At 43.4% G+C, this 27611-nt stretch overlaps 1 protein-coding gene across 1 annotated transcript in view; it reads right to left on the bottom strand.

Moving 5' to 3' along the window:
- afg2a (AFG2 AAA ATPase homolog A) overlaps positions 1–27611 on the bottom strand; it is a 110176-nt gene that overhangs the window by 57664 nt on the left and 24901 nt on the right. The window contains 4 exon segments of the mRNA XM_056382292.1: positions 17065–17191; positions 21650–21729; positions 22066–22119; positions 25975–26184. Of these exon segments, the coding sequence (XP_056238267.1) occupies positions 17065–17191; positions 21650–21729; positions 22066–22119; positions 25975–26184 (471 nt within the window).

The following is a 27611-nucleotide window of genomic DNA, read 5'->3' as shown; positions in this document are numbered from 1 at the left end:
GCAAAGATTGTGTGTTTACAGGTTAAAAAGATTTTTTAATGCTTTTTCTTTTTTTTTTTTCAATGACTATATTTCAACATGTAGTTAGGACCTGCTCCAAACTGAAATATAGTAATTGAAGCAGTCACTGAGTAAGGTCTGGATATTGCTGAACAATCACATTATGAAGAGCTAGCATTAGATCTGAATATCATGCAGGCGAGACTACAGAGGAAAACAAAAAAAGGAAAAACACTGCAGCCTTGGCTGCTGATGTCACCGGACTCTCAAGTGCTTTTGTGTCTCTCAAAAAAAAAAAAAAAAAAAAAAAAGGAAAACTGACACAAGAAATATGTTTTGCTGTGCTATCCTGTTTTGTACATTTCCTGAAATCCAAGGTGTAGGGTACAGGAAAAATCCAGTTGGAGAGGGAAGGTCAGCCTTCAGCGTTCGAGGTCTGGAAAAACCATTAGGCGGAATGGAAGGGAAGAGACAAGGTCTAAGTTATTTCCTCTCTTTTTTCTCTTCTCTCCATCATTTGAGAAAAGGGTTGAGGAGGAGGGGGTCTTTGTCCTCCTTGGAGTGTCGCAGCGGTCACTGCTGGGAAGGAAGCAATGACAAGAGGATTCAGGACACATATGTCTATTGCCGCAGAGCAAGACAACTGCTCATGCACCTGGTGCCCCCGGGGTCACGGGGTCACACATAAAGTGTCTTGTCTGTTGCGTATCCGTCTCTCAGTGTGTTTTTGTGTTTTCCGTGCTGTAACTTCTTGTGCACTGCAAAAATGACATATTTCAAACATGGAGTAAAAACCCCCAACAGCTAACAAAATGAATGCAACTCGAGGAAATTCAATTAACTCCCAAAATAGATCTTTTTCAAGTGTGTGTGTGACTATCGTGAGTGTTCGTGTACAGTGGTTACACAACAGCTTGAGGTGAAAAGTTGCCAAGTGGTGTTAGGTAATCACCTGTAAAACAATGAGCAAGAAATAGAATCAGGAAGTTGAGATTTATATAAAACATGCAAGGGTCTCCTTCTTGTTCAAAGTCTGTCCTGATAAGATTTCATGGCACACTGACTTTATTTTTTTCACTCCGGAATAAATACCGAGACCTTTCAGGTTCTTCATGTGGGAAACAATGTCCACAGAGTTGCTTTAATCACACAGCAACGTTGCCAAGGAAATATTTGAATACTTTTGTGATTCTTTGGCTCACTTTGTTACCTATTTCTGGGAGTGCTGCCCGTCGGCTTCAACCACAAAAAAAAACAAAACAGAAAACGCCTTGTGTATCCTCATCTTACAATAAGTGCGCAGAGACAAGTGCTCTGGGGTCACTTTGCCAAACGAACACCATTACTCTGGAAGCGTTTTTGGTGAATACTGGCCCCCGGCCTTTTGTGAGCCCACTGTTCAGAGCAACCCTGTGGCTTCCCTCAGGTGCTCAACGTTTCCCTGCAGCTTTCCAAAGCAAGCGTATTGGTTAACCACCCAAACCACTCGAGCATAATGCAATCTCCGATTCACAACACACAAAATGTATTGGCAGCAATCCACGGAACCTAATCCAGGAAGGGGAAACATTTTGCAAACAGACTCTTGTTGAAAACGTCTAATGAATGGTTTCTCGTCTATTCTGAATGATGTGGAGTCTCCAGGATTTTTCCAAATTTCCCCAGTTTGTGCTTTCTTTTTTTTTTTTTTTTTTTTTGTTTTCCTCATTCCAAACTACCAACAAGGGAGAGGAGTAGACAGACAGTGCTGCCTCTGTGCACAAGCGCTTTCCAAACACAGAAGGCAGCTGTCCTGGAATGTGCACTGGCGTACGAGCAAGCTCTGAAATTATGGCCCTGGCCATTGCTAAAGAAAATAAAATTGATGCAATCTGTAGAGCATGCAGCTTTTAATTAGTGGCTTCCGTCTTCCTAATTGGTTTCTCTCCGTTTCCCTCCGCCTTAATTCGGGATTGGACCAATTGGCCATGCTGCATTTAGTGTGCTTTGTTTGTCTTGAGAGAAACCGTACACCGTAATCAAGGCACAAAAATGAACGTTTTCAAGGGCAGCGAGAGGAAATCAGTGCACAGAACAGTCAACCTCATTCTTTTTTTAGTGTCCACTGTTGTTTTTTTTTTTGTTTTTTTTTTAAAAGGAAATAAATGTGTGCAGATTGTGGTATCAATCGGAGGAAAAGCCTTGTGTTGTGTTGTAAACATAAGTTGTTCCGAGAACGTGGAAGCATGAGGATGTAATTTGGGTTCAGGGAAAGCACTCTGTACTTACATTCTTTGTGTTTAGAATATCATTTTTCCAAAAGAGTGTGACAGTAGCACACGCTCAAATTCCTTGATTTCCAACATTACAGGCAACCACAGTTGTGAGGTCAAAGGTCAGTCCCACACACATTAAAAATGCCTTGTTTTTTTATTGCGATCATGTTGAGAAACGCAGGAATACTGCCTGCTGGGAGAAAAGCATTCCTGCCTATACTTCTAGACAACTTTGTACATATGCGGCACATGTATTTACCACCACTGAGAAAATAAATAAAGCCCCATTCATGCCCAAGCTGGGTTTATGCCTATGCAATAAGCACTCCACATAATGGCCTGTGGAAAGTGCATTATCTGAACGCAAATGTTTACCCATGACCTAACAACAGAGTCATGTTTATTGCACGCAACAAAAGCTAACTGTGAGTGAAAACACACAGGAGATCACAAAGCTAAAGCTTACTGTGGTATGTTTATAGCCGGGTATGTGGTCTCTTAGTGGTTTTGTGTCAGAGCGCTGACGAGTAAACACTCCCATTTAGCTTTTCCTTCAAGGTGTGTGAGCATGGTATGGGACGCAGGTAAGCCAATGACTGGCGTCGTTTGCATTGACTCGTCTTCGGGTGAAAAAAGTGGCGGCGAAAACAGCTGGAAAGCAGCTCAGAAAACTGTTGAAGCAGACAAGAGAGTTGTTGCAAAACATGCTCGGTTTGATAACACCAATGAGATCTTTTCCCAAACAACTACTGCTGGACTTTGAGTATGCTGGAGAGATAAGTGTGGGAAAGGAAAAGAGAAAAAAAAAAAAAGTACAGAATCAGAAAGCAAGGACAGAGGAAAAGCAGATAAAAGCAGGGAAAAGGGAGCAACTGGTCGGCCGCTGACGGCTTACAGCACCAGCTTTCAGGAGCAATCATTCGAGGTCAGGGACAGGTCTGGTTGCCTGGCACTACTGGATTCTCACACACACACACATTCCCTGTGTCATCCTCTCTCATGTTTACAGTTTCCACCAGCCAACAAACGCATTTCCTTGTTACTGGGGCAACTCGGGAGAAATTCACTCCTGCATAGAAATCACATTCTCCACACAGCGGTTGCAGAGGCCAGGCCTGAACTGCAAGGAGTGGTAAAAACTAGACTGGTACACTCCATCAAATTACTGAAATAACTGGAATGTCATGGACTGGCTTTGGACATCTTTACTTGACAGAACTACTCGAAGCATTAATCAGTATTTTCACCTGTTTTGTGCGGCCTGGATATTCCTTTCTCTCATTACATGCGAATAATGTTGGAAATGTCAAAATAATCAACTTTTGCAGTTTTACTATAAAATCACTCTGCACATACAGGTCATCTGATTGTATAAAATAACATGTGTGCAAATGCCACGAAAATGCTAATGTTTCTTAACCTTTTCACCTGCACAGACTGGCCTCCATTTGCATGCAGTGTAATCAATGTACGCTCTGACTTAAAGAACCATCAGCCTGGAGCCTAAAACCTCAGTAAGGTTTGTTAACAATATTGTTGTTGAGACAGAATTCAGGTTTTAATAGATGAATACAATGTCTCCTGTACTCATTTGTCCAGTAACGCTGACCAGGAGGATCTAAATTCCTGTTTGACTGATGGCTTAGGAAATCTGTGTTTGTTTCATTGTGTGATTGTGTGCGCGGATCTCCCCGGAGCTGGAACAGACAACAAACATGTGACTCCGTTTCTGGAAAGCAAAACAACATAGCGAGCGTGTAGCTGGGCTCTATTAAGTCTTTGAAGGCGTAACATAATTCCATGCAACATTTAGTGGTGAAACAAGACACAGATCGCCCATGGATGTAAGCTCTGCCTGAGTTATGAGGGGCAGAAAATAAGGGAGGCGGAGAAGGAGGGAAGAATATGGTGGGGCCGGATAAGTAATAAAGATGATGGAGATATGAGAAATAGAGGAAAAGGAGGAGGGGGATGATGAAATAGGAGTCCAAGATAGAGAGGACAGAGTTGAGAGTTCCTTCATTCTGCTTTCTGTCTGTGACCAGTGGGTTTAATGCTCAAACGTCCCTCACTCTCTCTCTCTCTCTCTCTCTCTCTCTCTTTCTGTCTGTTTACAATTACCGTGCCGCGAATGAATCTTCCACGAATGACCGCTCAACTGGCAGCCCTGACTAGTCAGGAACAAGGGAGCTATTAGTGGAGGAACTGAGGAAGGAAGGAAGAGGGGAAAGCCAAAGGGAAGGCAGTCCAGCTCAGAGGCCCACGGAGGGAGAGGAGGGGAAGGGAAGGAGGGAGGGAGGGAGGGAGCAAGGGGGAAGGCTTAGAGGAGAAGCGAGGGAAGGAGGGAGGGAGGGAGGTTGGGGAGCAGTGCAGAGGGATCAGTGGAGTTATAGAGCAAAGAGGGAAGGACGGTAGAGAAGGAGGGCTCAGCCACATCTCCCTGAGGCGATCTGTTCAGCAGAAGCAAAGATCCCAGATGAGGAGGAGGAGGAGGTGGAAGAGACCGTAGCATCCCCTCATCCCAACACCCCCCCCCCCCCCCCCCCCCCCCCCCCCCCCCCCCTCCGGCCAGCAAGAAGAGGAGATGAAAGAGATTAGTTCTGGGGTCTGGCCCGGTGGACAGTGGACCCAGGCGACCGCTGAAATTCTTTCATTTCTCAGGCAACAGGATTTAGGATGAGACCTCCCCATGGCCCTTTGACACACCCATGAAATTCATGAGAGTATTTGGAGGGTGTGACACTCTCTTCACCTCCCCCCTCCTCCCCTCATCACCCATCTGACCCAAGTCAAGGTTTTTTCAGGCATGAGAGTGCTTCTGGGGACTTCCTGACAGCCATAAATTACTTTGACTTCAGAGATGACAAGCTAAAAAAAAAAAAAAGTGCTGGTGACCATTTTTGCAACACCTTCACACACACACACACACACACACACACACACACACACACACACACACACACACACACTCTCACACACACACACACACACACACACACACACACACACACACACACACACACACACACATAGCTGCAGTCCCAGCCCTTCGAAGCGGCCGCCTTTCACACGGTCATTCATCAAGCAGAGCCTGTGAAAGAGGAAATGAAGTGACACTGCGCCGTCATCCTCTTTCCAAGGCATCTGCCAAGTCCTTGCAGCAGGGCCACGGGGCCTCGAGGACCTCAGACATGTTTCTGTCTCACTTTATTTTTGTAGCTCAACCTGATCTCAGAGTTCATGCTGTAGCTATTAATTTCAAGTTGTCAAAAGGAGACAGGCCGGTCCAATCATCTATCAGCACATATGTTGTGGCTAATGATCATTTTTACATTCAGATCAAAAGTTTAGAGGTGTGCACCAACGGAGCCTCACACAAAGCTGGGTACTTCCATTCAAATACAAAATCGTCTTCACTAGTGTAAAGGCACAGACATACTTTCAGGTCTGCAGACGACTACAGACTTTTCTCCGGTCACACATGCAGCTCCAATTCATGCTGCAGTTGAGGGTCTGGGTCGGTCCGGTGTTCCACGCATGCTCATTTTCCAATCCACCCTCTGTTTCCAGATGTTGGTGGAACATCGCACCAAAAATGTTGTTTGCCAACTATTATAGAATTCAATAAGTAGAAGAAGAGAACGAGAGGAAGACAGAAAGAGTAAATATAATGCGACCGCTGAACAAGAATAAGAGAAATGGGCCTGGAGCTCAATGCTATTTGGCTGTCTTTGTCATATAAATGTGGGTAATACTGGATATCCTCGCACAACCTCTTTTGAAAATAAGACTATTTTGTTATCTGGAGCCTGCGTAGCTGGCGCACTTGCTATGCATACATTCCCCATGGTCACAAAGTTTAGGCTGCACGCAGAGTTTCATATCACTGTAAAGGCAGGACTGTGGTTTTGGTCTGTTGGCCAAACAACGCAAGGAATTTGAGGATGTAACCTTCGGGGACTTTGGATTTTTATTTCACTATTTTGCGACATCAACAGACAAAATAATGAATTGGAAAAAAAGATTAGATCATTAGTCAATAATCATTAGTTGAACCCTGATCCTAAGGTTAATTATTCAACAATAAGCAGAAGAAGGTCTTATATTATCCAAAGGAATCTACTTAACCACATGCTTAACCAACACTGATATACTGTATACATGCAGCTCCGGTACATGGAAACTCAACTCCTGCTCTGACAGGCAAATGGTCCTCCTCACAGAAGGCCCCTGGTGGGATTGATTTCATTTCAGCTACAATGGGTAACTTAAATCTTGATGAGGACGACTGATGCCGGCAGAGGATGTACATCGGGATACCGTTACTCCCCCGGCCTGACCAGTGCGCCTCTGAAATGACTGCAGCAAATAATAGCCCATTTGTTTAGCCATTCTCCAAACGTAGGACTGGACCTTGTTGAGGTGAACAAAAAGAAAAAAGAAAAAGAAAAGGGAGCACAAACCTGCTTTTTATCACAGGGAAAAAAAAAAAAGGAGACACACTGTAGCTCCTTTTGCGACATTAACTGAACCCCCATCGCCTCCAACTCCCATTTCAAATCCCCCCAAAACTTACACCTTATCCACTTGTAAGCAGCTCTTAATGTGGTGTTGGGATCTCCTCAGGGGGCTTCAGCAGGGGATATTTGGAACGTACAAAGGGAGTATTATTTGTTGTATCCCCCCCCAGTTGGCCCCCTACCAGCTTCTATTCTGTATGTGGGTCTGACTGTATCCTGATGGTGGCGAATGATGACTCCTTCCTACTCCCTGGTTTTTACACGACCGAGAAAAACCTCGGGCAGGCTGGTTAATGTCCTGTGATGTGGCACATACAGTATATTTACCTATTCAGCCTGTTTGCTTAAATATAATACCTGCGATAAAGATAGATTTGAAAGATTAAAATCACACTGATGTCGCCATATTTGAGTAATAGATCCATGAGTTTCAAGGTTTATCAGATGCTAAAACACCGCACAGTGGTTTTACCCCTCAGGAAAGTTGTTATGGTGGCAGTTATTTCATTTTTTTCCCCACAAGGCAAACATTTAATTTGTCATTATTCTCATTTTACCATCTCCCAATGGTTCAAATAAATAATGAAGTGATGTTTCCTCACACTGAGCTAACGTTAGCCAGAACGCAGCACATTGTTTGACAGCTAAAATGTATTTAGAAAAGTTGAGCTAAGACAGTTAACTTCTGTCCAAGTTTTGATGCGGCACTGATCAAGTTTTCTGAATCATGTACATTTTAGCTTGATAGCTAGCTAATTAACCAACGACTTAGCTAGTTGGTTAGCTAGCTAATTAACTTAACTAGCTCACCGTCAATGTAAGCTAGCACTGTATATGATGCATTTAACGGAAGCTAGCATTAGCATTGACACACAGCATTATATTGATAAATTTAACTTCTAGCTACAGTGGTTGACATTATTCAGGTTGAGTTCGGGTCTTATTACTGTGTGTAGAGGTTGTAGCGCTAAAGACACGACACTGTGTCACTGTGACACATCTGTTGTCCGAACTTTTTATTTTTATTTTAAATAAGCAAAGTTGGTGTGAAGTGACATCCAATCTTTTTCAGGTAGGAATAATGTACCTCCACGAACCAACTTTGTACATTTATATCTGATTATTTAAAACTATATATATATATATATATATATATATATTTGCTACTATTTCCATGCTAACTGATTGGTAACATTGGCCACCATCATTTAGTATAACAACCTCCGTTAATACAACAAAGAAGACATTGATTGAGAGACAAATAAAGGACAAAAAAATACAGAAAGACAATTAAGAAACAATAAAGAAGGACACACAAATACATAAAAAGAGGAAAATATAGCAGCTCTCCAGCACTGTTGCAGGAGGGGGTTAGGAGCAGCATTTATGAGAATAAACGAGATTTCCTGAACTGAGAGCATTCCAAGGGCGCCGGTGGTCTCGGTTTGCCAAGAGGCAAGACGACACATGCTGGAGATGTCTGCCAGGTAGCAGAGCACAAAGAGCCCTCATTTCCTCCCTATCCCTCCCTCCATCCTCCTCAACACACACACACATGCACACCCACGCACACACCTCCCTCCACTATCCTCATGTCTTTCTCTCTCTTGCTCACCAAAACACAGGAGTAGCTGACGGAGGTACAGAGTGTCTGTTGATTTATAAAAAGGCATGTCTTATACTTCTTCTTCTTCAACATAAAGTTTGTCACAAAATAAGGGGAAAAAAGTGTTGGGAAAAAACCAATAGATGTAGTTTGACAACAACATACTACATTAAAATCATAAGCAGTTTCTTTCCATGATTTAAATGTTCTACTTTCTATAGCGTCTTTTTCAACTGTACATGGTAAATTATATTTGAAAAGAAATTCCTTCAATGTTATAGAAAGCGTTTCTTTCACTTTCTTCCACCGAGTTAAATCTCTTTACAGCTAGATAACCAGAGGAAGTGTGATGGTGCAGGTTTTTTGCTGGCGTCTGGTCGGGATTGGAGGCTTTTTTGCGGTGTCTTCTTGGATGCGCACATGTGTAAGCTGATACTAATACAGCCCTTGAAGTTTGATACTTGCCTGGGGATCCTGCTCCCCCCAATGCTCACAAACACATACACACAGCTTTCCAGAGCTCATCCATCCCTAGGTGGTATCCCATTACGTGCTCGCAAAGACACACACACACACACACACACACACACACACACGCTTTTTGTTTTCTCTTGCCACTGTAGCTTCACTAAGCCACAAGCCAAAACTCTCACTCTGCCTTCTCATTACTGCATCTTCGAAACATAACCAGGGCAGGAAATACTCAAAACATGACAGTGAGAGAACAGTGTTCAAGCAAAGAGAATAATACCAAAACAAGCTATTGGCTAATGTAGAGAGCTAATTTAGAACAGTGTGCTCGGGATGAAAACAGTTATGAAGTTAAATTTAGAGCAGAGAAACTAACCAATAACGGCGCGGGTAATATCGGCGGTTCAGCTCGGCTTCAGCGGGACACCCTGTACTGCGGCAGCGGAGGCCCTATTCAGAACTGTGCAGTCAGGAAAAAACAGTGAATAAGCTCTAATCCTTTAAGACAGCACCAATAGAGATTCCATCATGCTTGGCTCGTCACGAGAGGAGCGCAAAGCTTGCGAGATGATAACGTCAGGCCAACACAAAATAAAATATGGCCTGTTTTGACTGGCGGGCTTATAGCTGCTCTTTTAGCTAAGGGTTGTTTCCTGTTGAGTGGAGGCACGGCTCAGGTGGAGGTTTCTGCCAAAGAAAAGGCGAAACAAAAGGTGTTCACGGAGCGAAACTCTGAGGATCCTCCAGTGCCCTCGTGTGAGGCCACATGACAAAGACTGAAATGTTTGAGTGTTCAAGGGAGGCTTTCTTCACCTAAGTCATAATGTGCAGTCTTTAAGGAAGAAGGATTTAAGAGGCGTTCATATGAGCAAACACGCACAAACAGAAGCACAATGTGCGTTAGATTCGCACACAGGGTTTCATTAGATGATTAATCAATTAGTCGAGCGGTAGAAAATTAATCAACAAGAATTTTTATATCAGCTGCTGTTTAAAAGGGCAAGAACGAATTTCAAAACTCCACTTTTAAGACAACATGCATGGAAAGTTTTTAATTAAACATTTGAGTTAAACTTCTACAACTCCATGACCACTGATGAACCTTGATCTGCGGAGGAAAACTGTGTGACACGCTCGAAAGCTACAGCACAGCTGCTAAATGGACATTGAGGTGGGATTGTTTTGTCAACGGCTGTTTCCAAAGTCAAGAATAAACCTTGAAATCCAGTATTTGTTTTTTATATTAATAATTTATCAAGCGAAAATGGAAAAAAAAAACATCAGTTTTTTCCAGCATTTTCTGTTTTATATATTTGTAAATTGAAGATATTCTGGTTTTGGACTAACAAAAAAAGCAATTTGAAGACTTTACTTTTGAGTCATTTTTTCACTCATTTCTGACATTTTATAAACCAAAGGAGTAAGATTAAAGAGTAAATAACTTAGAAAAGAATCTTTGCCACATTAAAGTCCAATCAAATCACCTCCAATCAAAGTGTATCGAAATTGACTTGATTTTCTTTGAAATGATTAATAACTTCCGTGACACTTTCTCAGTAGCCATGAGGCGGGAAGCCCCACCTTTCTGGTTCACCAGGCAGGTGATAGCATAAGCATAAATCATTTGCAAAACACCACTGATTAAGATCTGGGATACCAGCATGCGAGCATAGATGAATGGAAAGCCACATACACACACACACACACACACACACACACACACGGAGGCACTGATGTGAGCTGCAAATGCAAAAGAGAGAGGAGGGGAAAAAAAAAAAATCAAAGCCACTCTTAGCTAATGCCCGAATATTTACCAAGTGGCCCACTAATTACAGTCTGGAGGAATTCAAGTGTGATTACAATTAGCAACGTCCAGACTGGCTAGGAAAGCACTGGCAGATGTTCAGGCTGCTCAAACTGGCCTGATGTCAGGTATTTACTTTGTATCACTCCTGCTGAAGCCCAGTAGGCTACAGAAGGATTTCATGAATTAATTCACCTTTCATTAATGTACATGTCAGCGAGGAGGACATGCGGCCAGATGTGCTGCGGTCAAGCGCGCGGAAGTGGAAGATGTAGTTTTCGTGCTCTTAGAGGACGTAAATGTGGGAGTTTGGTGGGTCTGCAGAAGCAAGCATGGCCTACGTTTTGAACTGTGACCGTAAAGTAGTCACATGTTGCACAATTACAACGCTAGTTTGTTGTTCCTGGAAGGACGTTAGGACACGAGACCACAAGACTGTGAGGACTCATAAAACATCTCATAAGACCTCGTGCTTTATCCTCAAGTGTCAGTGTGATGCATCACGCTGCAGAGCTACATCTCAGTGAACGACTAAAACACTGGATAGAACAAACCCAATTACTGCTAAACTAAGACAACACGAAAAATGTAGAGCTGCTATACAGTACGCGCAGCACAAAGTGTCATAATCCAGTTGTACAGACGATTAAATAATACAACATGTACAGCTCCTGGAGACATAACTCAGCTTTTCAGCCTGTTTTTATGTGGTAAAGATTTATTTAGTGTGACAAGTTTCCTGCTGTTTCCAACCACAAAAAAAAAAAATGGCTACATCAGACATTTAGCCATTACTTCTCACTAAATTCCTTTTATCACTATGAGCGCAAACTTGTCCTCAGTAGGAACTGAACCTGGAGCTGCAGATGTTTCTTACTTTTGTCCACTAAGCAACATAGAGGTCTGGCAAGTTTCTAGTCTGTCAGTGTTGAATATAATTGTCAGAGGAACTGACCCATGTCAAGTTTGGCACCATCTCCTGTTCAGAGGCCACACTACAGTACAGGATGCTGGTTTTAAGAGGGAAGAGCCTGAAGACATGAAAAGGGGAGAGAAAAGCTAACGCACGACATCAGAGTGTCTCGGTGGAGGAGACGAGACAGTCTGATCTGGTGGTTGACTAGTCACACTGTTGGAAGATGAGACGACAAAACAAAAAAAATGTAATACTGACCTTTTATTTGTGGAGGCACTAATTTAAAAAAACAACAACAAAGAAACTGCCTCATTTTTGTGTCACTTATCATTTGCCAGAAACTAGAGACCAGACAGACAGACAGACAGACAGAGAAACACCTGGCAAATGACTCAAACCCGCCTCTGTGGCAGTTCCCGTTACAGTAGGTGTCCCCAGGACCGCATTTTACCATGATGACACACACACACACACACACACACACACACACACACACACACACACACACACACACACACACACACACACACACACACACAGACAAAAGGTCTTCAGATATGTTTTGTGCCCAATTTCGTAATTTTGCAAATGATTAGACGGAAGCTCACTTCAGCGGTTTCTGGCGAACAGTCCCACCAGGAGAGACGGTGCTACAACCATTTATTTGTTGTCATTCTTCCAGCATGGTAACATGCCCGCGGAGCCGTTACCTGACTCAAACAGCACTCTGGCACAGTTTCACCCACAACAAGGTGAGTAAAACAGGCAGATAAGATTTGTTAGTGGGTGGGCCACCGTGCTCAGGCCTGTCAGTCCGGTTATAGTTGAACAACATTTTTATTTATAAAATAATAATATTAGAAGCACTTGGGTGATGAGAATGATATGATCTTGTGTTCACAAATGAATATTGGGTGAATCACAAGTGAAATCAATCGTAACTCAAGAGGCAGCTGTGACTGTGGACGACCTGCTGGATAAGATGCAGTTTGCCGGGTTACACTCGACGACCAAGGTGCTGCTTTACCGACTTAGTTGCTGAAAAACAGCGACTGCTGTGACTTGCGTTAGCATCAAGCAACTATAAAAATAAGCAGTGCTGATATGATCCATTGTTCAGCCGACTTTTGCTTATAATTTTAAACATTCATCAAGTTGTTTATGAAGCAAAACTGGCAAGAACTCTCTGGTTCCATGCAGCTTCTCAAATGTGAAGATTTACTGCTTTGTTCCGTTTCATTCCATTTTTAATTGACTATTAGTGGCAGTTGATAAGATTTCTTGGCTTTTTCACTATTTTCTGACATTTTATAAATTAAATGATTAATCAAAAAAAAACATAGTCACCCTCCCCTCATCTTTTTTCCTTGGAATAACAACACAAGTGCCGAAAGTGGAGGAAAAATTACTTTGAGACGAGCTTATTTACTGTCACCGTCGTATGCACAATGCAGCCAGGAGAACCGCTCCTATGTGAAGTCTCTCACAGACATCCAGTCCTTTCTATCAACTCTAATTCTTCTGCCTCTGTTTTGTTTTGGCTCCTTGATCTAATAAGAGCCCAGTTGGCAACTTCTGATCCCAAACAAAGACCCATCTGCTACCAATCTTCCCCACTGTAAGAAGCCCTGCCTGCTGATAGCATGGATGAAGCTCGGGTGCGCGTTAGGGTAAACGAATAGATCATTCAGTGAAACAACAAACCAGCACTACCTTTGTAGAGGAATAAACTACCTGTGGATTCGCAATAACAAACTGGAAAAAGGGAAAAAAAAAAAAAAAAAAAAAGAGTTCAAAATGTGGCTTTAGACAAACTACAAAAAGGTAAAAAGGGACGTCTTGTTTGAGCGAGTGTATGTGTTTGTGTGTGCGATCAAACAGACGGACAGCTGCTCGACAAACAGAGTGACAGGGGGTACTTCCTACTGAACAGGCTGGATAAATATTCCTGGTGGTGCTAATCAATCACCACAGCCAGGTCATGGCAGGTCAGAGGTGTGCCTGGGTGATTGGCGCAAAACAAAGGGAAGAGGAAGTGTAAGAAGTTTTTTTTTTTTTTTCAAAAGGTAGAGGGGCTCAGTGGGAGGTGTGTGTGTGTGTGTGTGTGTGTGTGTGTGTGTGTGTGCGCGCGTGCGTGCGTGCGTGCGTGCGTGCGTGCGTGTGTGTGTGTGTGCTGGGAGGGGTTGTTTCATGCAGAGGAATGAACTGAACCACTCACACTGGTCGACATTAGCTGCATTAGAACTGGACATTATGTGTGTGTACTTGTATGTGTCACTTTCTGGTTTGTCCGGTAGTTGTGACAAAGTAATAAATGCGCATGACGTTTATCACTTGTGTGACACAAAGGCGAGAGGAAGTACTTCGTGTCCTTGTGTGAAAATGATGTATCTGTTATCTTTTGTTATCCGTTCGTTAAGACGTGATTCAGCTGCATTAGTCACATTGTGTGTGTATGTTGTTGCAGACCTGGTCGTGTTGTAACTCAAAGGACAAGAGGAAGTTGGAGGATTTTGTGTGTAAAAAGACAGGACGTCTTAGTTATAAGAGTTCAGGCTTCAGCATTATTACAACTCACTTTATACGGTGGAAATCAGATCAGATCAGCAAACAAGCTACTGCGCATGACACATTTTTCATTTAAGACTTCATACATATAAAAAACAAAAATATCAATATTCCAAGGACTTCAATGTGAATACTTATTAATACTTACTTATTTATACTAATTTTACTGCACTCAGAAAGTCTGAGTAAAAGCTCATTCTGATGTAGGTTCCTCATGGAAAAGTGTTTCCTGACTCAAATCAAGCGTCTGACTTCGAGAAACAACCTGATAAAAGAAAAAAAACGGAACTCCACACTGTCCTGTAGCAGGAGCTGATGGACAGCAGGCCTGCTCCTTTCAAACTAAAGTAAACGCCACTTTCTCCCCTCTCTCGATTCCCTCCCACTCTGTCCGTCAAACAGCTGAGGCCCCCAGAAGCCTCCTCTGCTCCATCAAGAGCCGACAATGACTTCATTGACACCCAAGCATCCCATTAATCTTCATTTGTCCCATCATATCCTGCTATTGGTATGGAAATGCCTGCCCATCTCCGGTGTGAACTGACAGTCAGTGTCGGTGGTGGCGAAGGGGCGGTGAAGTCGGCTTTGGGTGCTAAAACAGTAAGGGGTGGGGGGGTGGGGGTTGGGGGGGGGGGGGGGGGCTATCTGTCCATTTGGCAGCTTCCGTTCTCAATGTAGCTCATAGGTTCTTCATTCATTCATGACTTGAAACTCACTGAACAGACACACACACACACTAACACACACACACACACACACACACACACACACACACACACACTAACACACACACACACACACACACACACAGTAGGGGGTGTGGGCAGGACGAGGTAATCTGATTTCTCAGCTGCCCGGGAGACCACTTCCTGAGAGGGAGGCCAGCTTGTAGAAGGACGCCTGGGGTTTCCCATCTGTCCACCCAGGGGCTTGACCCCCTACCTACTGTTAATAGAGTTTCTTTCCCTCCCTCTTTTTCTCTTGATGCACCCCCCCCCTCCATTCTCAGATTTACACACACACACACATACACACACACACACACACACACACACACACACACACACACACACACACACACACACACACACACAAAGGCTGTTTCTTCGCTGCCATACCTCTAATGGAGTTTGAAATGAAATGACAAGCAGTTGCAGAGGTGGAGGAAGATGCTGTCATTCCCCCACCACAGTGATGGATCAATTCTCCACAAGTGGGCTCGAAATAGGGAGGGGGCGGAGTGTTTTTTTTTTTTTTTGGGGGGGGGGGGGGGGTTACCCAAAATTTGTATGTGGAGGATTTCTCTAAGGAGTATCTGTAAGTGCTGATGGATTTGTGGTGAGCTGTTACCAGTTCACATAAAACAGTCGTGCCGGCTCTTTCTTTTTTTTTTTTTTTTAGCAGAAGAAAAAATAGAAAATGATGTTTGAATGGAAGAGCTGAAAGAGTCGGGGGGGGGGGGCAAATGTATGGAAATCTTCTTAACAATTTCAGCTCATGTCAGACATCACTCCATTAAATGTATGTGCTGTTATTACTGTGTGAATGATGGATATTCTACTTTAGAATGAAACACTTCCTTACAGCATCATTAGTAGGTATTTTTTAACTGAGTGAAGGAAGAGACCCAACAAGAAAAAAAAAAAAGAAAAAGTGGAAGAAAGACAGAGACAGACGGCGGCCCGAGCGGGAGCTTAAGAAGCGCCACAACGTTCTCCTTTCCTGTGTCCTTTCTGACAAGGCACAGGCTCCGTCTTTGATCAGCACTCAGGAAATTTCATTAGAACGGAGATGGGAGGATAAGAGACCAAAGAAAGCTTTTGTGGATGGGAAGGGGAAGAGAGGGAGATAAAAGGGGTAGAAAAATAGAAAACGGAGGGGTGCAGAGGAATAAAGAGACTGATAGTGAGATCTCCCTTTTCTCAAATTGTCAGGGAGGGGGAGAAGAGAGGAGTTTTAAATTGACCGAGTCAAAAGTATGAGATGAATAGCAGCGCTGAATAACAGGTGTTCTTACTTTTACAACTTATTTCTAAGCTACTTGCTCCCAATACTGGAGACTCCTGACGCCAACTGTGAAAAGTCATTAGGGTTCATCGTCTGGGCAACACTGATAATCTGTACTAAATTTCACGTCGGCCAATCCAATAGTTGACACCATATTTCACTAAAAAATGAAAACAGTCGACCTCATGATGGGGATCAGCAAAGTCATCAGGATTAATCCTCTGGGGAACAAGTATGATTGATACACGCACACATTCACACACTGATGTTACATCGGGGGCAGTTTGGGGGGTTCAGCATCTTGCCAAAGGACACGTCTACATTCGGAGAGGATGAGCCGGGAATCGAACCACTCACCACTTTGGATTAGTGGACGACCTGCTCCGCCTCCTGATGGACTGGTTTGCGCTATTGCCATATTCTATCTTTGCTAGTTTTCCAGATAAAAACATAACTAATGTATGGAGTCGCACTCGGTTTAGTAGTAGTTGTCCATATCTTTATATCTGTAAACTTCTGAAGTCATTTCTTTTGTCGTCATGATGAAACACATTTGAATAGGAAGGACAAGAAGTTATGTGGTTCTATTTAGCCCCCAAAAAACAGGGTCTAAATCACATCAAGGTTACTTTTATACAAATGAACCAAAATCCAAAGATGGTGTAAAAATTCCTGTTGCATTGAATTCAGCTGCACTAAAACAACAGAGTGACAGCATCCAAACAGATAGGAGAGAGTCCAAGAAGACAGACCGGAGCAGGCGACCTTTAACCTTATCAATCATGTAGAACAGAGGAAGGGAGGGAGAGGGGGAGTCGAGGGAGACACACACACACACAACATCTCCCCAAACCTTATCAATCACAGACCAAAGAGGAGGAAGGAGAGATAAAGACAAACAGCCGGCGTCTGTTTACCTTGTCGATCATGTCGGGCCGGTTGGTGGCGGCCAGCACAGTGACGTCCCGGAGCTGCTCGATGCCGTCCATCTCTGTCAGGAGCTGGGCCAGGACCCGGTCGCCGACACCGCCGGAGCCCGAGGAGCTGAAGGGGGTGGATGAAAACATTAGACAGCTGGAGAGGAGAAGATGGAAAGAGAGAGAAGCAGAGGTGAGATTAACGCATGGACGACTGAACCTGAGGATGGATGACGGAGAGGGGTATATCTGAATTAGACAGAAACCGGTAGAAAAGAAAATTATTGATGGTGTGAAGTGATGAATTACAGACGGATGGGAGGAAGGACATTGTGTGCACTATAGAGGAAAAGTGGAGAATGAAGAAATATGAGAAGAAAACAAATGGAAGGATACAGATAATGGAGATGAATATATGATGGATGAATGATACAAATACGTAGCAGCGTACGAGTCGCTGATCTCAGGAGACCGATACAACACACGTCTTAAACCTCTCACTCATCACTGATATTTGCAGTATTACATAATAATGAACATTGTCCAGTTCTTTAATATTCGTGAGGAACTTTTACATAGTTTCAGTGACGCTCTGTTAACAGGTTCTTTCATTAGTGCAATTCTTCCTCTTCTTAGTTTGGCGGCAAAAAGTGAGCTTCCCTGCCAAAGACATGCTACTGAACAGAACTCAAACACAAGACAGCAGAGAACAGGACGTCGCTTCTTTAGAGATTAACAAATGTCACCTTGTCTGGACTCGTGAACTAACATTTCCAAACTTTGCCAGATTGGCAGAACAGAGGCATCACGTTTGACCTCTTTACCCAGATTTCAGCAAATTCATCATTTCACTTTCATTTTATGAGAAATGGTCGATCATGAGTTCTGTATTAGCAGTTCCGTCTTTGTTAAAGGGGCTATTTGTACCGTTTTACTCTGCCGCCAAATGTGGTTTCCCGCCGGGAGCGGGTGGTGGCGATCGTTGCGTTCACATTTAACCTGGCGTAACCCTAACCTCTATTAAGTGTTTGTCCTTACAAACGGAAACTACTTGTGTTGCCAAACGAACCAGCACTATATTTAATAATCTTAAAACACCCTTAATTACTCTGCAAGGGGTGAGAAATAAAATAAAATTGAGACGTCCCCATTTGCCAAGTCATGTTCCTCTGTTGCCATGACAGCAGACACAAACAAGACAAAACAATCAGGCGTTACATCAGGCGTAAAAAACAAAAAACAAAAGCCATAATAACGTCCTTTGACTTAACGGCTGCTGCTGGCATTATTCAATTTTTTTTTTTGTTCTCGTCAGATGAGCAGCGTAGTTCTCAGAAAACTCAAACAAGAGGAAATGTTGATGGCCTCTTTAAGCTGCACGTTAATACACATTTGGCGTTGTAGTGAGTATTTGCTACAGGAGGGATGGCGTATGAGAGATTGACTCAAACTATAGTGTCGGAGTTCATGGTAATGAAGGCACATGTCACACAGAGCGACAGTGTGGCTCGCAGATGAGTTTTTAATAGTTTTTGGAAACAATGGAGCTCTATCGCTCGGAGGAATGAGACACGTCGGGCCTCGGCTGCACCAGCGATGTACTTTTCGTAGTGGGTTTGTTGATAGTAAGAAAAATCCAACACAGAATATCACCAGCTCTGTCCTTTAAGAAACTCATCACTGTGTTAGACACTGCACTACAAGGTGGTTATTTTCCATAGCGCAGTGCAGACAGACACCCTTCCCAACTCAAACACACACACACACACACACACACACACACACACACACACACACACACACAAACACACACACAGTCTCTGTTGACAGGGCCAGCGGAAGTGCCAGACGTCATTAGCAGAGACAAGGCTGCAGAGGAACACAAAGGAGCTCTGTCACTGAGATATGAAGGGAGAGGAGGAGGAGGAGAGGAGGGGGGTGGGGTGGTGGGGGGGTAGAGAGAGAAAGTTTGGGTGAGGGGAGATAGTGTAGAGAAATGGAAGGAGGGAAGAAGAGGACGGCATGGAGGACTGGTGAGAGAAGGGGCATGAGAGGGAGAATATGAGGTGAAAAAATATGGACGGAAGAAATAAATAAAGTGGGGAGGAACAGTGTGTGTGGGGCGATGAGTAACAGAGGGAGAGATGAAAGGAAAGAGGATGTGGGGAAAAAGAAAAAGAGGCACCATAGAGAAAGGGAGAACAAAAAATGAAAGAAGATGGGATGAGGGTGAGAGAAAAGAAGGAGGGTGACCAAAGGAGGGACAGATATTGAGAAGACTGAAACATTTTACTCTTTCATTTATTGTTTCTTTTCAAATCCACTGATCCTTCTGTTTTTCCTTTTATCATAATGACCTTTTTCCTTTCCAGATTCTCTGTCAGGACTTCAGTCAATCCTGAGCAAAGCAGAAATTCTTCCTCTGATCCTTTTTCTCTCTTCTCATCCATCAGCCTCTGCCTCTATCTCAACTCCTCTTGTTTGTCTTCGTCTCTCTCTCGCTCTCCCGCTCGTCACGACTTCTTTCTGCCTTCTTCATTTCATTCCACCAGTCTGGACTCATGGCAGGTAGGCTGACAGATTTACAGGTGCTTCTCATCTCCTGCCTCCAGAGGGGAAAAAACACACATGCACTGTACAGCCGAGGCCGCCCGGTCGTGTCAACAGTTTTGAATTCTTGCCGGCGTGAGTGAGCCACTTCATTGATTAAACATGGCAGGAAGAGAAGACCAATAAATATCCTTTATAGATCAGCGCTAAGTGCATTTTTTTTTTTTGAAATGGCGAGTGGCCCCGAGGCACAGGTCCAGCCCCGCGTTCATCACGTTCAGCTGACTAACTCTCATGCTGGGTGGGGAGTCAGAGTCGGCTCAGGAAGAGTGCATTCACAAAATTGAACATAAAGATAGGGAGAAGGGCGAAGGGGGGGGGGCTCAATCATACTGTAAAAGCAGAGGGAACTTGACAGTCCCACTGGCAAAAAAAAAAAAACTGATTGATGAAGACAAGCTGAAATACAGTTGTATCCACTACTCATTGGAAATGAGTCTAGACTGCTCTACACATCAAAGTCCAGGGTTCCCGCTTTCTCTGGGAAAATGCATGCTCTATAAAGTGCTGTCGGCTGAATGGCTCGGTTTATCCAGCTTGGTAGTTTAGAGGAATTAAGTGAATGAGACATAAAGGTAGAAAAAAAAAACCAGTGACCATCAAAATAAAGATGTTGGCAAAGAGGAACAGTGCTCTTATTACAAAACATCCCATCTAAAACCAAAACAAGACTCAGGAACTGAGACTAAGAATTGGAAAGTTGGAACTGATGCATAAATTACCGACTTACCAGCAGTTCAATTTAATCCTTAAAATATGCAACTCATTTAAAGCAATTGTTATTCTTCTTCCTAAATATGATTTGATTCTGGAAACACGAGTTCAGAACTTTTAGCCAGTGCCAGAGTACTCATTACAGAAACTGGTACAAAGTGAAAAACTCCTACAAAGTGAAAAATTATATTTATTAGTGCTGAACAACTGATGAAGATTCTCGATAATGCATTATGGCCAAGTGCAATATCCAGATCGCAGGAGCTGCAATTCTTTTCTTTTGATACAGTCAAGTAAAACACTTCGCTCCTCGCCCCTTTTACAGCACATGATTTTCTAGAATGTTTCTGTAATAAAACAGAAGAGATAAGATATAAAATCAGCTCTTCCTCTCCAGCTTCAGCTGATCACTAATGTTGTGTCCCAGATAGTTTCTGCTTTAAAACATTTTGAGACCACGTCTTTTGAATAATTGTCTGAGCTGGTGTTGGATTCTGTAAAAATGTGTCGTAACAGACTGTAAATGAAGCTTTGTGGTGCTTTTGTCTAAATATGTTATGTCTCAGACACTGTGTAGCTATTGAAGATTCTGACTGAGGGTCCACACAGAAAAGCTATGAGGACGGCCCGTTGGCCTGTCTGTGCTCCTTCCTACAACATTTAGTTTCATCGACTGGTTTACCAGGAAGCAAGCTGCATATTTGGCCTTCCCCATCTGCCGTGGAAGGGCACAATGAAGTGTTTGTGTGCCTCCGATCTGTGTCCTCTGTCCGCCCCCCCGTCCTCTTTCCTTTAAGCCACAGATGTTCCCTGTGCCATCCCACTAAAGCGCCTGCAGACAAGACTGCGTTCTGTGTTCGCCAGCAGTGAAAAGCCGCAAACGTCCAAGAGGACACCATGGGAACCGAGTGGCTGGCTTTGATAGTGCAGTCATGCAGACTTTCTGGGATGTTTGCTCCGTCCATTCATAAATGAATCTTTGTTGGGACGTGTGGGGACAGAGGCTGCGGCCGGTAAATTAAAGCAGATCGCAGCGATGACTGTGCATTTGTCATCGCTGGACAATGAATGAGCACAGCGCTGAAAATAGTAAACACTGGACAGTAGCAGGGGTGAGCGGCGAACAATTACCCAGGGAACTATGAGGGAGGAAATGCATGTTTATCACGTGGGAAGGAACTTTGCTTCGACACTATTTATTTTCTAATTACAGGCCTCTTTCTATGGCATTAAGAAGAAAAAAAAAAAGAACATGGTGTACCTTCCTCTTTCGCTGGCAAGAGCATCGATCTCATCAAAGAAGACGATGGAGGGAGCGACGGCCCTCGCCTTCCGAAACACCTGCAGGCAGCGCCAGCAACAATGGAGGAGAGGAAAACAGGACAAATCTTTAAACAGGACCAGTGAATCACTCTCAGCCAGAAGTGCGCACAAACATACACAGGAAATACAGCACTCATTAATGTCATACACTGCATCTCAGGTCATCCGTTCATTATGTCAACAACTATAAATATTCAGGGCACAACAGTTTTAACTCTGCAGTTTGGTGAGGATAAAGTCACCAGGAAAGAATGTCAGCCTGCATAACTGTCCGTTAACATGAGGACAGTTTTAATAGACCATTGTAAACCATGTGATTGCGATAATCAAGTAGAGGAAGTCTAATGTACCTACCTCTCTCACGGCTCTTTCAGACTCTCCGACGTACTTGCTGAGTAACTCTGGCCCCTGAAAGAAAAGTTGGAACGGTATTTAAGTGTTCAGGTTTGGTCTATAATTTCACATATTGACAAAATGTTTATGAAAGATATTAATAGATAAACACAGGTTGCAGAATTGATTAGCGATGTAAAGAAAGAAAAACTGAGCTATCCGATCCCTAGAGGCGATGCCGGAAGTTGAGTTTAAAGCATCTGATTTTGAGCATCAGTATCGACCACCATCATCATCGGGGCTCAGGCGACTAATCGAGGTCGTGATTTGTGAAGTATCACCGGGAGGCGCCGCGTTTGAAAACGCTTTAAACTGACAAGACCACGGAGGAACAAACCGCTGCTCCGTGGCGTCTTCTGAGGATTTTAAAAAAGAGGGACACAGTGATAACGCAGAGTGATAATGTCAAGGAGGATGTGGAGGAGGGTGTGGGTGTTTGTGTGTGTGTGTGTGTGTGTGGTGTAATTGCACAGTACTGCTTCAGTGTGTACTGGCTCGTGTTTGAGTGTAAACATCTGTGGTTCACCTGGCACATGAAGACATTTCCCGCCGTGTGATTGTATGATCAAAACATCCCCATGATTGCTGCCACCGCTGTCCCCACCACTGCTAGTACCACTGCTGTTACAGTGTAATTACTGCTGTTATTTCTACACTTAATTAACTAACACTACTAATACTAATACTAACTAATAACTAAACCTAATCTCTGGTCTGTTCTCAGAGCTCATTCACCCAGATTAATCTTTGATTAACAGCGTTTGCAGGATGGACTGAAACTTCTCAAAGTTTCGTTTCAACTCCTCGTCCCCTCCCACTGTCACCCACAGGCTCCTGCAGCCTAAATACAGCTTTACTCTATTGGGACTGCAATTCATTCAGTGTTTGCAAACAGGTCACACCTTATCTTACTGGGAGAATACCACTGGCCTTACTGCTACAAACACAACGCCCACACACCCACATTTTTCACACAGTGTGGACAATAAAAAAACTGAGCTTTTCAAAAATGATGACATCTTACTGCACAGACATGATCGGGAGCCGTGTAGCAGTAAAGTTAAGTTTCTGTAGATCACTGATTTTAAATGTCCCACAGGTGCAGTCATCAATTTATGTCTATTCTGTCATACTGTGTGTGAGCATAAAAGAGGATTTACTGTTCTATTGGTTACTACAAATCATTATTTTATGTCAGTTGTCTGACAGTAGAAATGAAAAAGAAATGTGTCAATGACATAAACTGTGAGTTCAGCTGTAAAATGAGTTATGATCCCGCTGATGAAAGGGGAGGAGGAGGGAGAGATCAAGCCATTTTCCAGTTGTTCATGTCATTTCAGTGTGGACGGGAAACATTTTGAAGGCCTCGTGAAGACGCTTGCGCTGCACGTCGTCGTCATAGGTTAACTGCATTTTTCAGATTTAGCCGGCTGACCCCAACGCTTACTACTTCGACTGACTGAAGCTGCTATATCCTCTCCTTCTTTTAACTTCTTAATCTTTCCCTCCTTCTTCTCTCCCTCGCTCAGAAGCAGATAAACATCCACTCAAGCCCTCAGAAGAACTTCCTCCCCAGCAATCCACCCTTTCAACACCTCCGGGCTGACGGAGGAGACGACACTTAACTCCCAGCCCTTTTGTCTCCTGCAGTAAGTGTGGAGGTTGACTCATTAATCCCAGGTTCCTTCTCTCTGTAGCAGAGTCAAAGGTTGGACATGGTGAGTTTGAAAACCATTGACACTGTAGAGATACGAGCTGTGTGTGTGTGTGTGTGTGTGTGTGTGTGTGTGTGTGCGTGCGTGCGTATCCATGTGCGGATGTGAGTGTGTTTCAGTGGCTGCAGTGGGAGGAAACTGAAATTGACAAGATGATAATAGGGCTTTTTCACACAGAGGAAACAGACTGAGCTTTAAAGTATCCACATTTAAATCTGGATAACATATCTATGTCAAAGCAACCGCCGCACTGGAAAAACCTGATACTGTTATTGCAGATGCTGGAGAGTGGCTTTCAGCCGGAGGGACAGGATGTTTTTTACCCTTTTCATACAGCAGATACTCTTCCTGACGACTGCAAACCTGCTGCACCAGATCGGAGTAACAACTCTTTTTTATCACCTTTGTATCAAAACACAATACATCATTCAAAAACAATGATAACATCTCCAACACTAACATGAAAGTGAAAACAGTAAGAATTTCAGCTACTGTACATTTGTGAAATAAAAAGTAAGAAGCCGCTTCTACAGGCGTTTATCTAGTAAACTGTGATTTGTTCAAAGCTAGTTCATTTTATTGTTGACCTCTGATTCTCCTCTGAAATTTAATAGCACAAACACTCTAACGTCAGTGTATTTATTCAAGAATATGCTCCTTCCAACATGTGAGGAGTTTTTCTTGTTCTTTTTTCATCAGATTAAAACGGCTGCTGAGTAAATTTGCATCAACTGTAAAATTGATGTGGGATATTACAGTTGCACAGACCGAAGCTGTTGTGACAGTAAAAGTCTAGACTTCAAAGATTTACATAGTCAGAGTTGAAGAAAATAAGTCTGTTAGCATTTCAACAAAACCTTAGCAACTTTGTCCCGGTGCGAACTGCAGCATCTTACTGCTAAAAACAACAAACAGAGCTAAATTCAAAAACAAGTATTTGCTGAAGGGTTAATGTCGTTGGTTGAGAGCTTCTGTCGAAGCTTTCTGTCTCACATGGCAACTGTTTTTCTTCTAAATATCCACTGATCAACAATTCAACAAGCTGATCAATCAATCTCCGTCAACCGGGCCCTGATGGGTGGAGGCGAGGGGCGACAGCGGGGGGTGCCGGAGAGGATTGGGGTGATGAATGAGAGGGGACAAACACAGGGTCGAAGGTCAGACAAAGAAGCTCTCTGCAGAGGAAGTCAGACCGCCTTCAGGTCATCAAGGAAACATCTTTCAACCCAGCCCGGTTTCCTAGGAACCACGTTCCTAATGGATGAATCTAATCCAATGCCAACGTTCACGAGGCCACGCAGGAAGTAGCGAGCAATATATGCAGCAAGGCGGAAAGTGAGGGTGTGAAGGTCAGGGTGGTGGTAACCACAATCTGTCCATAACTCTAACCAACCTGTAGCTGGAGCGAGAATGTGAAAACATCGGTGTTGAACGTAATCCAGAGTTTTTGCACGGTACTTACATTCTTGCTTTAGCCACAAGGAATCACACTTGATGTCATGTGAAGGTGGTTAACATGCTCAGATTGGTTAAGTATCATATAAGTGAGAGACTGGATCTCTTTACCATTCTGAAATGGAAAGCAATCTGTACATTTTGTCGTCTACTGTGCTTATATGAAGAGGTATGTCCAGAACCAGTTTGACTTGAATTTCAAAGCAACTTTTTGGCTGCATGGTTTATAAGTTCCAAAAAAATTGCAGTACAAATTGCACAACTACAGTACTTGACTCAAGGATGAAACTGAATCAACACATCATCAATCATCAGGCTAATGGCATCACTTCTAAAAACTTACTCAAAACATGTTGGCCATCACCAAACCTGCAATAACATTTGAGTGAGTTCTTGGATAAGCTCCATTCTCTTATTCTGGTTTTTGTTCACTGAGTCATACACAGTGTTTTTTTTTTTTTTTTTTTTGCAAGATCATTCAACCCAGAATATGATATGAAGAGCTACACCTGTAATACATTATTTGTTCATATTTATGGATAAAGGACGGGGAAAACAACACCCTATTCCCTTTTACCCTCTTTGATTCGAACTCATCCTCCACTGATCCAAAGATCCAAATAATTATTCAAAATCTTGTCGAGACAAAGAAAACAAACGATACCAGTCTGATTATTATGACTCATTGATGAAAACTCACTTTAATGGCCAGAAAGTTGAGCCCGCTTTCATTAGCGAGGGCCTTGGCTATCATGGTCTTGGAGCAGCCTGGGGGCCCATAGAGCAGGACTCCTTTAGGTGGTTGGATGCCCATGCGGGTGAAGGCCTCGGGGTGCCTCAGAGGCCACTCCACGGCCTGCTTCAGTTTCAGCTTCACCTCCTCCATCCCACCTACATCTGACCAGCGCACCTGGAAGGAGGAGATGAGGTAGAATCAGGGAACTTTTGCAGACTTATTGCAGTGCTGTGGTAAGATACATGATGCACGTGAAGATACACGATATGAAATTCCCAATAAAGACGATCTGATCTTAATTTTTTTCCAACATCTCATAAACCTTGGCAGAGTTAAATAAATACATCATAGCACTTTGGTATCTAGCATTGTATGATTTAACCTAAAGGGCTTTTTAAGGCCAATTTCACATCCACATGTTTGACTGAAGCTGCTGAACACAAGTTTTAACGACAAGTATTAACAGGAAGAGCGAAAGAAAGTAGTAACAGAACAGAAGTAATGGGAAAACAACAAGTAGAGGTAGTCTTAGAAACTAGCAGCGGAAGAAGTGGATGAAGAAGAAACAGGGCATAGTGTTAGTAGTAGAAGAAGAAGCAATCCTGTATGGAATCCATTCATTACCCGTACCGCTTATCCTTATAGTGTCGCAGTTTAAAGTCACCAGTTAACCTCACCTGCATGTCTCTGGATTGTAGGAGGAAGCTGAAATACCCGGATGTGAACATGCAAACTCTTGAATACAGTTGCATCAGGTTCGGTGTTATTAATCAATTACACAATAACACGCGATGAAACAAAATGGATAGTATATATGATACAAGTTGGACATAATGAGTATGCGAGCTCTAATAAATGATCGCCATCAGTCTAATATACTGATCCAACTCAGTCCGGTTCCCTCTGACGTATCTTACAGTTGTAATCTGTGGCAGCTTCAACACAAACATATCGCCAACAATAATTGCAACAGACCAAACAAACTCTGATTGCGCGCTGATGTCACTGATGTTCTCATGTAACCCACGCAGACGAGCTTTTCAACTTTCTGACCGCCCGGGTCAAACAGAGAACTGCAAGTTCTTCCAGACGAGGATTACGACGACGAGGGGTCCGGGGGGGGGGGGGTGAAATATAAAAGCATATTTGGAAGGAGATGGAGGAAGTGGGGGCTCGGGTTGGATCAGGGAGACTCTGGACAGAGTGAGCAACAACAGAGGGAGTCGGCCAATAGCTGTCTGTCTGACAGATGGAAGGAGGGAGGAAGGGAAGAAGGGGGGGAGAGTCCGGCAGTGAACAACCGGAGGAGATAAAGCAGATAAGGACAAACTCTCGTCCAAACCCCTCTCTCATCCTTCCTGTCTCTTTCTTCATCACCCAGCCTCTCCTCCCTCCCATCTTCACTTTTAGCTGCAATCCCTCCATACCTCTTTTCCTCATCCTCTATAACCTCTCCATCTTTCTCTCTCTCTTTGCAAGTCATCGTTATCTCTTTGTTTATCTTCCTCAATACCTTCCTCTTCCTCCCTGTATTCGTTTTTTTATCTGCACTTCTTTTTTCCCACACTGGGCTCTATCTCTCTGATTACATTTACATGCAC

The sequence above is a fragment of the Seriola aureovittata genome, chromosome 8 (assembly GCF_021018895.1).
Source record: "Seriola aureovittata isolate HTS-2021-v1 ecotype China chromosome 8, ASM2101889v1, whole genome shotgun sequence".
Lineage (NCBI taxonomy): Eukaryota > Metazoa > Chordata > Actinopteri > Carangiformes > Carangidae > Seriola > Seriola aureovittata.
The sequence above is the reverse complement of the archived record's forward strand: the minus strand, read 5'-3'. Positions and strand labels throughout refer to the sequence as shown.